The sequence below is a fragment of the Phyllobates terribilis genome, unplaced genomic scaffold (genome assembly GCF_046119375.1).
Source record: "Phyllobates terribilis strain yellow unplaced genomic scaffold, ASM4611937v1 Scaffold_7__3_contigs__length_470593459, whole genome shotgun sequence".
NCBI classification, from domain to species: Eukaryota; Metazoa; Chordata; class Amphibia; order Anura; family Dendrobatidae; genus Phyllobates; species Phyllobates terribilis.
In genome coordinates, this window is record NW_027362767.1 from 194,061,965 (window position 1) to 194,074,966 (window position 13,002).

Sequence of the window (13,002 nt, forward strand, 5' to 3'; positions counted from 1 at the left end):
AAGAAAAAAGCAACTAAGTAAAGAAAAACGCGTGGCCATCATTACTTTAAGAAATGAAGGTCAGTCAGTCCGAAAAATTGGGAAAACTTTGAAAGTGTCCCCAAGTGCAGTTGCAAAAACCATCAAGTGCTACAAAGAAACTGGCTCACATGAGGACCGCCCCAGGAAAGGAAGACCAAGAGTCACCTCTGCTTCTGAGGATAAGTTTATCCGAGTCACCAGCCTCAGAAATCGCAGGTTAACAGCAGCTCAGATTAGAGACCAGGTCAATGCCACACAGAGTTCTAGCAGCAGACACATCTCTACAACAACTGTTAGAGGAGACTTTGTGCAGCAGGCCTTCATGGTAAAATAGCTGCTAGGAAACCACTACTAAGGACAGGCAACAAGCAGAAGAGACTTGTTTGGGCTAAAGAACACAGAGAATGGACATTAGACCAGTGGAAATCTGTGCTTTGGTCTGATGAGTCCAAATTTGAGATCTTTGGTTCCAACCACCGTGTCTTTGTGTGACGCAGAAAAGGTGAACGGATGGACTCTACATGCCTGGTTCCCACCGTGAAGCATGGAGGAGGAGGTGTGATGGTGTGGGGGAGCTTTGCTGGAGACACTGTTGGGGATTTATTCAAAATTGAAAGCATACTGAACCAGCATGGCTACCACAGCATCTTGCAGCGGCATGCAATTCCATCCGGTTTGCGTTTAGTTGGACCATCATTTATTTTTCAACAGGACAATGACCCCAAACACACCTCCAGGCTGTGTAAGGGCTATTTGACCAAGAAGGAGAGTGATGGGGTGCTACGCCAGATGACCTGGCCTCCACAGTCACCAGACCTGAACCCAATCGAGATGGCTTGGGGTGAGCTGGACCGCAGAGTGAAGGCAAAAGGGCCAACAAGTGATAAGTGTTATGCACACGCCCGGGCTGAGCGGCGTGTGCGTGTGATTGTAGTGATTCCACTGGACCATGAACCGGAGAGTGCCTGGAGGGGCGTGACTAAGTATCTGGCCGATCCGACCAAGATGGCACGACGGCATACGACGCCAGTGCACCAGGGAGAAACCGGGCAGAGGGACCAGGTGCTACTCCAGGTCAAACTCCGGACACGGGGGTTGACCCACACAGGGATTACTGGATCAGGCTGGTTAGGCTGGCGCACAGACTGGAGGGTATAGGCAGGCACGACTGGTATGCAGGCAGGCGGGTAAAGGCAAGCGCAGCTAGAGTGCAGACAGGGAGGCACTAGCAGGTAGGAACACAGGCGGGATAGGACCCAGTACACACTGGGACTCAGGAACAATACAGGTAGAGGGGTACAGGCAAGCACAGCTAGAGTGCAGACAGGGAGGCACTAGCAGGTAGGAACACAGGCGGGATAGGACCCAGTACACACTGGGACTCAGGAACAGGCAGGTTAGGCTGGCACAGACTGGTGGATATAAGCAAACACGGCAGGTATGCAGATGGGTGGATACAGGCGAGTATGCAGGCAGGGAGGTACTGGCCGAAAGGACGGGCTGGAGCACAGAAAGGTTAAGACCCAGTACAGACTGGGTCACAGAACCGCAGATGCGGTAGACAACCACAGCAGAGAGGGAACGCCCGAAGCGGTGGGCAAGAACAGAGCAGGACAGGACTGCCGGAGCAGCGGGCAGAAGCAGGGCAGGACAGGACTGCCGGAGCAGCGGGCAGAAGCAGGGCAGGACAGGACTGCCGGAGCAGCGGGCAGAAGCAGGGCAGGACAGGACTGCCGGAGCAGCGGGCAGAAGCAGGGCAGGACAGGACTGCCGGAGCAGCGGGCAGAAGCAGGGCAGGACAGGACTGCCGGAGCAGCGGGCAGAAGCAGGGCAGGACAGGACTGCCGGAGCAGCGGGCAGAAGCAGGGCAGGACAGGACTGCCGGAGCAGCGGGCAGAAGCAGGGCAGGACAGGACTGCCGGAGCAGCGGGCAGAAGCAGGGCAGGACAGGACTGCCGGAGCAGTGGGCAGAAGCAGGGCAGGACAGGACTGCCGGAGCAGTGAGCAAGGAGTCAGAGCAGGCTAGAACCGCCGGAGCGGTAAGCAAAGGAGACAGAGCAGACTAGAACCGCCGGAGCGGTAAGCAAAGGAGACAGAGCAGACTAGAACCGCCGGAGCGGTGAGCAAAGGAGACAGAGCAGGCTAGAACCGCCGGAGCGGTGAGCAAAGGAGTCAGAGCAGGCTAGGCTGAGTAGGGGGGACAGGGCTCTGTTCACACGGAACAGACAGGAAGGGAAAGGCAGAGCCAGACACCCACAGGGTACTTGCAGTGAAGTAGCGAGTGGACCACAAACTCACAAACGGGAGTACAGAGACAACAAGCAGGAGTTAGGTACGAGTTCAGACTCTGCAGAAAAAGGAAGGGAACGGACATAGAGGCAAAACAGGTAAAGGATAGGAGAGAGTTCAGACTGGAACTGAGTGTACGGAGGAGACCGACACTGCAGCGGGATACAGGAGCGGGTCTGGGAATACGGCCCCCAGAGAGGCAGGACGAACAGGCAAGGAGCGAGTTCAGACAGGACAGACAAGATACAGGAGCGGGTCTAGGTAATCAGCCCCTAGAAGGCGAGAGGAACAGGCTAGGAGCGTGTTCAGACAGGTCAGACAAGATACAGGAACAGGTCTAGGTAATCGGCCCCTAGAAGGCAGGAGGAACAGGCTAGGAGCGTGTTCAGACAGGCCTGGAAATACAGCCTCCAGGATAGGCAGAAAAGAGAACACAGAACGGGACCTGGCACCTACAGAGTGCAAGCACACACTGAAAGAAACACTATGCTCAGGCAGGGATAGATGGGCGCAGCTGAGCTATATACCAGGTGACAGACAGCAATAGGCTGAGGACGCACAAGAGGTGTGACCCACAGCAGGTACAAAAAGCAGGAAGTGATCGGGCGCCGCCCTTAAGCAGCAGAAACAGACACAAACAGACAGCATGGAGGGAAGCCAGAGAGACATTCTGGACAGGAAATCAAGTGCACGCTCTTGCACAGTGGGAGATGGACCACTATGCAAGGACGCCGCCAGGTATGTTACAGTACCCCCCCCCTTACGCTCCCTCTTCTTCAGGCCTGCCAGAATCTTCCGCAGGGAATTCGAGGGCCAATTCTTCACTTCGAAGAGATCACTTCCACTGTCCACCGGAAAAACTGGTCTCCTCTGGGTAGCTAGGATGCTACCTCCCATCCAGCCACCCTTAGCAACAGACGAAACGGGTGGAGTACCAGGAACAGCACACAAGGAAGTCTCTCTCCACATATTTTCAGGTGGCACCCCAGAGGGTACAGGAGACAACTGGAAGTCCTCCACCGGGTTGGAGGGGGACAGAGACTTGGGGGTAATCTCTGCTTCGAGGTACATCTTGTCAAGCTCACAGGAAGAAATAGACGGGTTATCAGGTACATAATGAGGAAAAGTCACTGTCTCTTTGTTTTCTGGTGGTACCCCGGAGGATTCAGGAAACAACTGGAGGTCCTCCGCCGGGTCAGAAGAGTGCAGAGGCTCAGAGAAAACATCTGCTTCAGAGTACACTAGGTCGGACTCACTGGATGAAGCAGGCGAGGTATCGGGTACCGAGTATAGGAAAGTCTCTGTCCATTCTCCACCAGGTGGCACCCCGAAGGGTTCTGGAGACAACTGGCGGTCCTCCGCCTGGTCAGAGGGGTGTAGAGACTCACGGGTAACCTCTGCTTCAGAGTACACTAGGTCGGACTCACTGGACGAAGCAAGCGAGGTATCAGATCCAGGATATAGGAAAGTCTCTGTCCATTTACGACCAGGTGGCACCCCGAAGGGTTCTGGAGACAACTGGAGGTCCTCCGCCTGGTCAGAGGAGTGTAGAGACTCGGGAGTAACCACTGCTTCAGAGTACACTAGGTTGGACTCACTGGACGAAGCGTGCGAGGTATCAGGTACAGAGTATAGGAGAGTCTCTGTCCTTTCGCTACCAGGTAGCACCCCGAAGGGTTCAGGAGACAACTGGAGGTCCTCCGCCTGGTCGGAGGGGTGTAGAGACTCGGGAGTAACCTCTGCTTCGGAGTACACTAGGTTGGACTCACTGGACGAAGCGAGCGAGGTATCAGGTACAGAGTATAGGAGAGTCTCTGTCCTTTCGCTACCAGGTAGCACCCCGAAGGGTTCAGGAGACAACTGGAGGTCCTCCGCCTGGTCGGAGGGGTGTAGAGACTCGGGGGTAACTACCACTTTGGGGTACCCATTGTCAGGCTCACAGGACGAAGCGGACAAAGTATCGAGTACCGGGTGTAGAGAATTCTCTCTCCATTTGTCATCGAGTGGTATCCCGGAGGATTCAGGAGGCAACAGGGGGTCCTCCGCCAGGTAGTAGAGGTGCACAGACTCTGAGGTAACCACAGCTTTGGAGCATCCTTGGACATGCACACCGGTTAAAGTGGGTGAAGCATCTGATGCCGGGTGCAGGAAGTTCTCCTGTGTGGAGTCTGGATGGGCAGAAGTCTCTTCGGGCAGGAGAACTGGTGCACTACCCACGCACATTACCCGTTGGGGCTTCTCCGGGATACAGGGAGATGAAGCTTCAGTAGGGACTTCAAGGTTGGGGTCAGGAGGTCTCAGGGAGGACAGACCCTGGCGTGACGGCTTGCCTCTACGTCTAGCACGTCTGGACTGCCTCTTGAGGTTAGGAGAAGTATTCCGGAAAGCGTAGTCACCCTGTGAGGATTCTGGGTGGGCAGTAGTCTCATTGGGCTGGAGGACTATTGCGCTACCCACACACATTACCCATTGGGGCTGCTCCGGGATATTGGGAAGTGAAGCTTCAGCAGGAGCCTCCGGGTTAGGATCATCGAAGACCATTAGAAAGGCCACCAGGAAGGCCATTAGGTCCATGAGGATCGGATCCTGTGTTTCATATAGGGGGTTGATCCATTCCAAGGCATCACCCGCCAGGTAAGACATAATGAATGCCACCTTAACCCGATCGGTGGGAAAACATAGAGGGTAGAACTTGAAGTGTAGCATGCATTGCTCCACAAATGCACGACTTTGTCTAGGATCCCCATAATAACGTAGCGGATCCGCGGGAACGAGAGCAGATAGATCCATCTGGACGGGTGCGTAATTCGCCTGGAACTCAGCTAAAGGAAAAAAAAATAAAAAATTATTTATTTATTTTAATGCATGTATTCGCTGGAAACTTCTCAGAGAGCGAAGGCCGTGGGGCTCAACGGGAACCATGGCCTGAGCATGCTGTTATGCACACGCCCGGGCTGAGCGGCGTGTGCGTGTGATTGTAGTGATTCCACTGGACCATGAACCGGAGAGTGCCTGGAGGGGCGTGACTAAGTATCTGGCCGATCCGACCAAGATGGCACGACGGCATACGACGCCAGTGCACCAGGGAGAAACCGGGCAGAGGGACCAGGTGCTACTCCAGGTCAAACTCCGGACACGGGGGTTGACCCACACAGGGATTACTGGATCAGGCTGGTTAGGCTGGCGCACAGACTGGAGGGTATAGGCAGGCACGACTGGTATGCAGGCAGGCGGGTAAAGGCAAGCGCAGCTAGAGTGCAGACAGGGAGGCACTAGCAGGTAGGAACACAGGCGGGATAGGACCCAGTACACACTGGGACTCAGGAACAATACAGGTAGAGGGGTACAGGCAAGCACAGCAAGAGTGCAGACAGGGAGGCACTAGCAGGTAGGAACACAGGCGGGATAGGACCCAGTACACACTGGGACTCAGGAACAGGCAGGTTAGGCTGGCACAGACTGGTGGATATAAGCAAACACGGCAGGTATGCAGATGGGTGGATACAGGCGAGTATGCAGGCAGGGAGGTACTGGCCGAAAGGACGGGCTGGAGCACAGAAAGGTTAAGACCCAGTACAGACTGGGTCACAGAACCGCAGATGCGGTAGACAACCACAGCAGAGAGGGAACGCCCGAAGCGGTGGGCAAGAACAGAGCAGGACAGGACTGCCGGAGCAGCGGGCAGAAGCAGGGCAGGACAGGACTGCCGGAGCAGCGGGCAGAAGCAGGGCAGGACAGGACTGCCGGAGCAGCGGGCAGAAGCAGGGCAGGACAGGACTGCCGGAGCAGCGGGCAGAAGCAGGGCAGGACAGGACTGCCGGAGCAGCGGGCAGAAGCAGGGCAGGACAGGACTGCCGGAGCAGCGGGCAGAAGCAGGGCAGGACAGGACTGCCGGAGCAGCGGGCAGAAGCAGGGCAGGACAGGACTGCCGGAGCAGCGGGCAGAAGCAGGGCAGGACAGGACTGCCGGAGCAGTGGGCAGAAGCAGGGCAGGACAGGACTGCCGGAGCAGTGAGCAAGGAGTCAGAGCAGGCTAGAACCGCCGGAGCGGTAAGCAAAGGAGACAGAGCAGACTAGAACCGCCGGAGCGGTAAGCAAAGGAGACAGAGCAGACTAGAACCGCCGGAGCGGTGAGCAAAGGAGACAGAGCAGGCTAGAACCGCCGGAGCGGTGAGCAAAGGAGTCAGAGCAGGCTAGGCTGAGTAGGGGGGACAGGGCTCTGTTCACACGGAACAGACAGGAAGGGAAAGGCAGAGCCAGACACCCACAGGGTACTTGCAGTGAAGTAGCGAGTGGACCACAAACTCACAAACGGGAGTACAGAGACAACAAGCAGGAGTTAGGTACGAGTTCAGACTCTGCAGAAAAAGGAAGGGAACGGACATAGAGGCAAAACAGGTAAAGGATAGGAGAGAGTTCAGACTGGAACTGAGTGTACGGAGGAGACCGACACTGCAGCGGGATACAGGAGCGGGTCTGGGAATACGGCCCCCAGAGAGGCAGGACGAACAGGCAAGGAGCGAGTTCAGACAGGACAGACAAGATACAGGAGCGGGTCTAGGTAATCAGCCCCTAGAAGGCGAGAGGAACAGGCTAGGAGCGTGTTCAGACAGGTCAGACAAGATACAGGAACAGGTCTAGGTAATCGGCCCCTAGAAGGCAGGAGGAACAGGCTAGGAGCGTGTTCAGACAGGCCTGGAAATACAGCCTCCAGGATAGGCAGAAAAGAGAACACAGAACGGGACCTGGCACCTACAGAGTGCAAGCACACACTGAAAGAAACACTATGCTCAGGCAGGGATAGATGGGCGCAGCTGAGCTATATACCAGGTGACAGACAGCAATAGGCTGAGGACGCACAAGAGGTGTGACCCACAGCAGGTACAAAAAGCAGGAAGTGATCGGGCGCCGCCCTTAAGCAGCAGAAACAGACACAAACAGACAGCATGGAGGGAAGCCAGAGAGACATTCTGGACAGGAGATCAAGTGCACGCTCTTGCACAGTGGGAGATGGACCACTATGCAAGGACGCCGCCAGGTATGTTACAATAAGCATCTCTGGGAACTCCTTCAAGATTGTTGGAAGACCATTTCCGGTGACTACCTCTTGAAGCTCATCAAGAGAATGCCAAGAGTGTGCAAAGCAGTCATCAAAGCAAAAGGTGGCTACTTTGAAGAACCTACAATATAAGACATATTTCCAGTTGTTTTACACTTTTTTGTTAAGTATATAATTCCACATGTGTTAAATCATAGTTTTGATGCCTTCAGTGTGAATGTACAATTTTCATAGTCATGAAAATACAGCAAAATCTTTAAATGAGGTGTGTCCAAACTTTTGGTCTGTACTGTATATGAACATATATACAGATGAAACCAGAAGTTTCCATACATTACATAAAAAGACACATCTGCATGTATTTCTCAATATCTGACATGAAATCAGAATAAACCTTTCCCGTTTTAGATCAATTAGAATTACCATCATTTTTAATATTTGCCAAGTGCCAGAATAATGAGTGAGAGAATGTTTAAGGCATTTTTAATACTTACTGCAAAGTCAAAAGTTTACATATCAACCCAAGGACAAAAGCAAAAGACCTTGTGAAGATGATGGCGGAAGCTGGTAAGATTGTGTCAATATCCACAGTGAAGCGAGTACTATATCAACATGGGCTGAAAGACAACTATGCCAAGAAAAAGCCATTATGTCCACTATTACGTTTGGAGGAAATAGGGAGAAGCTTGGAAGCCTAAGAACACCATCCCAACTGTGAAACACGGGGGTGGCAGCATCATGTTGTGAGGTTGTTTTGCTGCAGGAGTGACTGGTGCACATCACAGAAAGTAGATGGCATCATGAGAAAAGAAGATTATGTGGCAATACTGAAGCAACATCTCAAGACATCAGCCAGGAAGTTAAAGCTTGGGCGGAAATGGGTCTTCCAGATGGACAATGACCTGAAGCATACTGGAAAAATGGTAACAAAGTGGCTTAAGGATAGCAAAGTCCATGTTTTGGAGCGGCCATCACAAAGCCCTGATCTCAGTCCTAATGAAAATGTATGGGCAAAGCTGAAAAGGCTGCGAGCGCCGAGCAAGGCGACCTACAAACCTGGACCAGTTACACCAGTTATGTCAGGAGGAATTGGCCCAAATTCCACCAACTATTGTGAGAAGCTTCTGGAAGGAGATCCCAAACGTGTGACCCAAGTCATTCAGTGTAAGGGCAATGGGACCAAATACTCATGAAATGGATGGAAACTTCTGACTTTGCAGTAAGTAATAAAATGCCTTAAAACATTCTCTCTCTCTCTCTCTCTCTCTCTCTCTCTCATTATTCTGGCATTTGGCAAATATTAAACCTTATGGTATAATCCTAATTGTCCAAAAACAGGAAAGGTTTATTCTGATTTCATGTCAGATATTGAGAAAAACCTGCAGATGTGTCTTTATATATTGTGGATGGAAACTGCTGGTTTCAACTGTAGTTGTCATAGAAGCCCCAGAATAAGCCAAGGTGAGAAAAACTGGGAAAGTAGTTCCTGCCATGGAGAACTCCAGATGACCATGTATTACAATGTCAACCATTCACTTCCATGGGCACTTTTCCTGCAGATGCTTATGAAATGTTTTATCTTTATGTTGAGGGGCTGAGATCTTACCAATGTGAAGGTCAGGGCTGGAATCCATTTTACATTTAAAAATAAAGAAAAAGTCTACAATTGTAACTATTTAGAATGAAATGCAACGTTTCCTTTTATGAAGCAATGTGTACATGATTAGAGACAAAGCGATCCCCTCACGTCTGTACTGTAGTCATCCATGGGGAACCTGTCCCCTGATTGGTGATGTCCGTACTCGGGGCCGCTGGAATCAGAGCCCGTGCATGACTGCAGCCAGTAATATCCGTCTGTGAGAAGCTCCGGCGTTTCAGAGAAAGTAGACTTTAAAGATCTGGTCAAACAATCCGGCTCCTCCCAGTGTTCCAGCATGTGATTGACAGGACTCTACTATAGCAAGAGACATGTCAATCACATAGAACGGCGCTGGGACTAGCCGGCCAGGGGAAGTGCTGGATCTTTGAAGTTTACTCTATCTGAAATGATAGAGCGCTGCAGAGAAAAATAGACTTAGCTGACGTGCGTCAGGCACAGGGAATCTGTATCAGGGTTCTGCTATATAATCTGACAGCAGCCTGATGTAGGGGCTGAGACCCTGATACCAGTGATGTGTCAATTGCTGATGTTCATGCAATCATTGTTTTTTCTGCTGCAGATCTAGCAGAGCTCTGAATGCTGAGCGCTGTATTATTCTGTCTTTACCATTGATTGGCAGCTTTATGTGTACACTGTGCATAAGCAGAAAGCTGACAATCAGTGGTGGGGGTGAGATTACACGGAGCAGGGGGACTAAATTGAATGAAACACCTTGTCCTATAATGATAATCTCCTGCTGATAAATCACTGATTTTATTACAATAGCAACACAAAGCCCAATAATGCTGGAGTCAGGGTCTCTGTGCCTACATCATGATGCTCTCAGATTAATTCATAAAAACCTCCTGACAGATTTCCTTTAAGCATTGCAGGCTGATTTCTGGGTAGAAGATTTCTCTTACTGATGAAGTTGGCTTGTCCAGTATAGATGGTGTATTGCAGCTCGTAGGAACCTACGCTGAATTCATCGTCGGACATCCAGTGGACTGTGATGGTGTCATGAGATGCCGTGCACAGCTCTTCTCTTATAGCAGGAGGGTTTGGAGCTGGAGATGGAAATGAAACCATTAATAATCGTCAGAAATACAAGCAAAGCAATATGCAGATCTCATAGATAGCCGTATACTGTGACTGCCAGAAATCACAAGCAGAAAGCGATACAAGCAGAATAAGGGTCCCCAACTGAGGGGATGTCTGGGCATCATTATAGCATTCTGGAAATGGGGGGCAATGAGACGGAGAAGCATTGCTTTATTCTATCTGCTGCAGTGATACATTATTTATTGTATCTATAGTGTATACTGTCCGCCCGACACTGCACCTGCTAGAAGGGAAGGAATTCTTCCCATCGTCCCTATATAACTCGTCTTCCTCAAACACTTGAAAGAAATCAAATACTAAAAAGAGGAAAACATTAAACTAGAGTAGGAATCTTCTCAGTGTGATCTCATTGATGACCGAGCAGATATCGGCAGTGAGGCCGCTCATTGATCACCGAGCAGATATCGGCAGCGGGGCCGCTCATTGATCATCGAGCAGATATCGGCAGTGAGGCCGCTCATTGATCATCGAGCAGATATCGGCAGTGAGGCCGCTCATTGATCATCGAGCAGATATCGGCAGTGAGGCCGCTCATTGATCACCGAGCAGATATCGGCAGTGAGGCCGCTCATTGATCACCGAGCAGATATCGGCAGCGGGGCCGCTCATTGATCATCGAGCAGATATCGGCAGTGAGGCCGCTCATTGATCACCGAGCAGATATCGGCAGTGAGGCCGCTCATTGATCACCGAGCAGATATCGGCAGCGGGGCCGCTCATTGATCACCGAGCAGATATCGGCAGTGAGGCCGCTCATTGATCACCGAGCAGATATCGGCAGTGAGGCCGCTCATTGATCACCGAGCAGATATCGGCAGCGGGGCCGCTCATTGATCATCGAGCAGATATCGGCAGTGAGGCCGCTCATTGATCACCGAGCAGATATCGGCAGTGAGGCCGCTCATTGATCACCGAGCAGATATCGGCAGCGGGGCCGCTCATTGATCACCGAGCAGATATCGGCAGTGAGGCCGCTCATTGATCATCGAGCAGATATCGGCAGCGGGGCCGCTCATTGATCACCGAGCAGATATCGGCAGTGAGGCCGCTCATTGATCACCGAGCAGATATCGGCAGTGAGGCCGCTCAGTGATCACCGAGCAGATATCGGCAGCGGGGCCGCTCATTGATCACCGAGCAGATATCGGCAGTGAGGCCGCTCATTGATCACCGAGCAGATATCGGCAGTGAGGCCGCTCATTGATCACCGAGCAGATATCGGCAGTGAGGCCGCTCATTGATCACCGAGCAGATATCGGCAGCGGGGCCGCTCATTGATCACCGAGCAGATATCGGCAGCGGGGCCGCTCATTGATCATCGAGCAGATATCGGCAGTGAGGCCGCTCATTGATCACCGAGCAGATATCGGCAGTGAGGCCGCTCATTGATCACCGAGCAGATATCGGCAGTGAGGCCGCTCATTGATCACCGAGCAGATATCGGCAGTGAGGCCGCTCATTGATCACCGAGCAGATATCGGCAGTGAGGCCGCTCATTGATCACCGAGCAGATATCGGCAGTGAGGCCGCTCATTGATCTCCGAGCAGATATCGGCAGCGGGGCCGCTCATTGATCACCGAGCAGATATCGGCAGCGGGGCCGCTCATTGATCATCGAGCAGATATCGGCAGTGAGGCCGCTCATTGATCATCGAGCAGATATCGGCAGTGAGGCCGCTCATTGATCATCGAGCAGATATCGGCAGTGAGGCCGCTCATTGATCACCGAGCAGATATCGGCAGTGAGGCCGCTCATTGATCACCGAGCAGATATCGGCAGCGGGGCCGCTCATTGATCATCGAGCAGATATCGGCAGCGGGGCCGCTCATTGATCATCGAGCAGATATCGGCAGTGAGGCCGCTCATTGATCACCGAGCAGATATCGGCAGTGAGGCCGCTCATTGATCACCGAGCAGATATCGGCAGCGGGGCCGCTCATTGATCACCGAGCAGATATCGGCAGCGGGGCCGCTCATTGATCATCGAGCAGATATCGGCAGTGAGGCCGCTCATTGATCACCGAGCAGATATCGGCAGTGAGGCCGCTCATTGATCACCGAGCAGATATCGGCAGCGGGGCCGCTCATTGATCATCGAGCAGATATCGGCAGCGGGGCCGCTCATTGATCACCGAGCAGATATCGGCAGCAGTGCCGATCATTGATGACCGAGCAGATATCGGCAGCGGGGCCGCTCATTGATCACCGAGCAGATATCGGCAGCGGGGCCGCTCATTGATCACCGAGCAGATATCGGCAGCGGGGCCGCTCATTGATGACTGAGCAGATATCGGCAGCGGGGCCGCTCATTGATGACTGAGCAGATATCGGCAGCGGGGCCGCTCATTGATCATCGAGCAGATATCGGCAGTGAGGCCGCTCATTGATCATCGAGCAGATATCGGCAGTGAGGCCGCTCATTGATCATCGAGCAGATATCGGCAGTGAGGCCGCTCATTGATCACCGAGCAGATATCGGCAGTGAGGCCGCTCATTGATCACCGAGCAGATATCGGCAGCGGGGCCGCTCATTGATCATCGAGCAGATATCGGCAGCGGGGCCGCTCATTGATCATCGAGCAGATATCGGCAGTGAGGCCGCTCATTGATCACCGAGCAGATATCGGCAGTGAGGCCGCTCATTGATCACCGAGCAGATATCGGCAGCGGGGCCGCTCATTGATCACCGAGCAGATATCGGCAGCGGGGCCGCTCATTGATCATCGAGCAGATATCGGCAGTGAGGCCGCTCATTGATCACCGAGCAGATATCGGCAGTGAGGCCGCTCATTGATCACCGAGCAGATATCGGCAGCGGGGCCGCTCATTGATCATCGAGCAGATATCGGCAGCGGGGCCGCTCATTGATCAC

The 13,002-nt window shown here is 52.8% G+C and overlaps 1 protein-coding gene across 4 annotated transcripts in view; it reads right to left on the reverse strand.

Annotated features, from left to right (window-relative positions):
* MID2 (midline 2) overlaps window positions 1-13,002 on the reverse strand; it is a 731,820-nt gene that overhangs the window by 276,883 nt on the left and 441,935 nt on the right. For all 4 annotated transcript variants that reach the window (XM_073639643.1, XM_073639642.1, XM_073639640.1 and 1 more), the window contains one exon: window positions 9,931-10,074. In XM_073639643.1, the coding sequence (XP_073495744.1) occupies window positions 9,931-10,074 (144 nt within the window). The remainder of the gene's footprint in view (window positions 1-9,930; window positions 10,075-13,002) is intronic.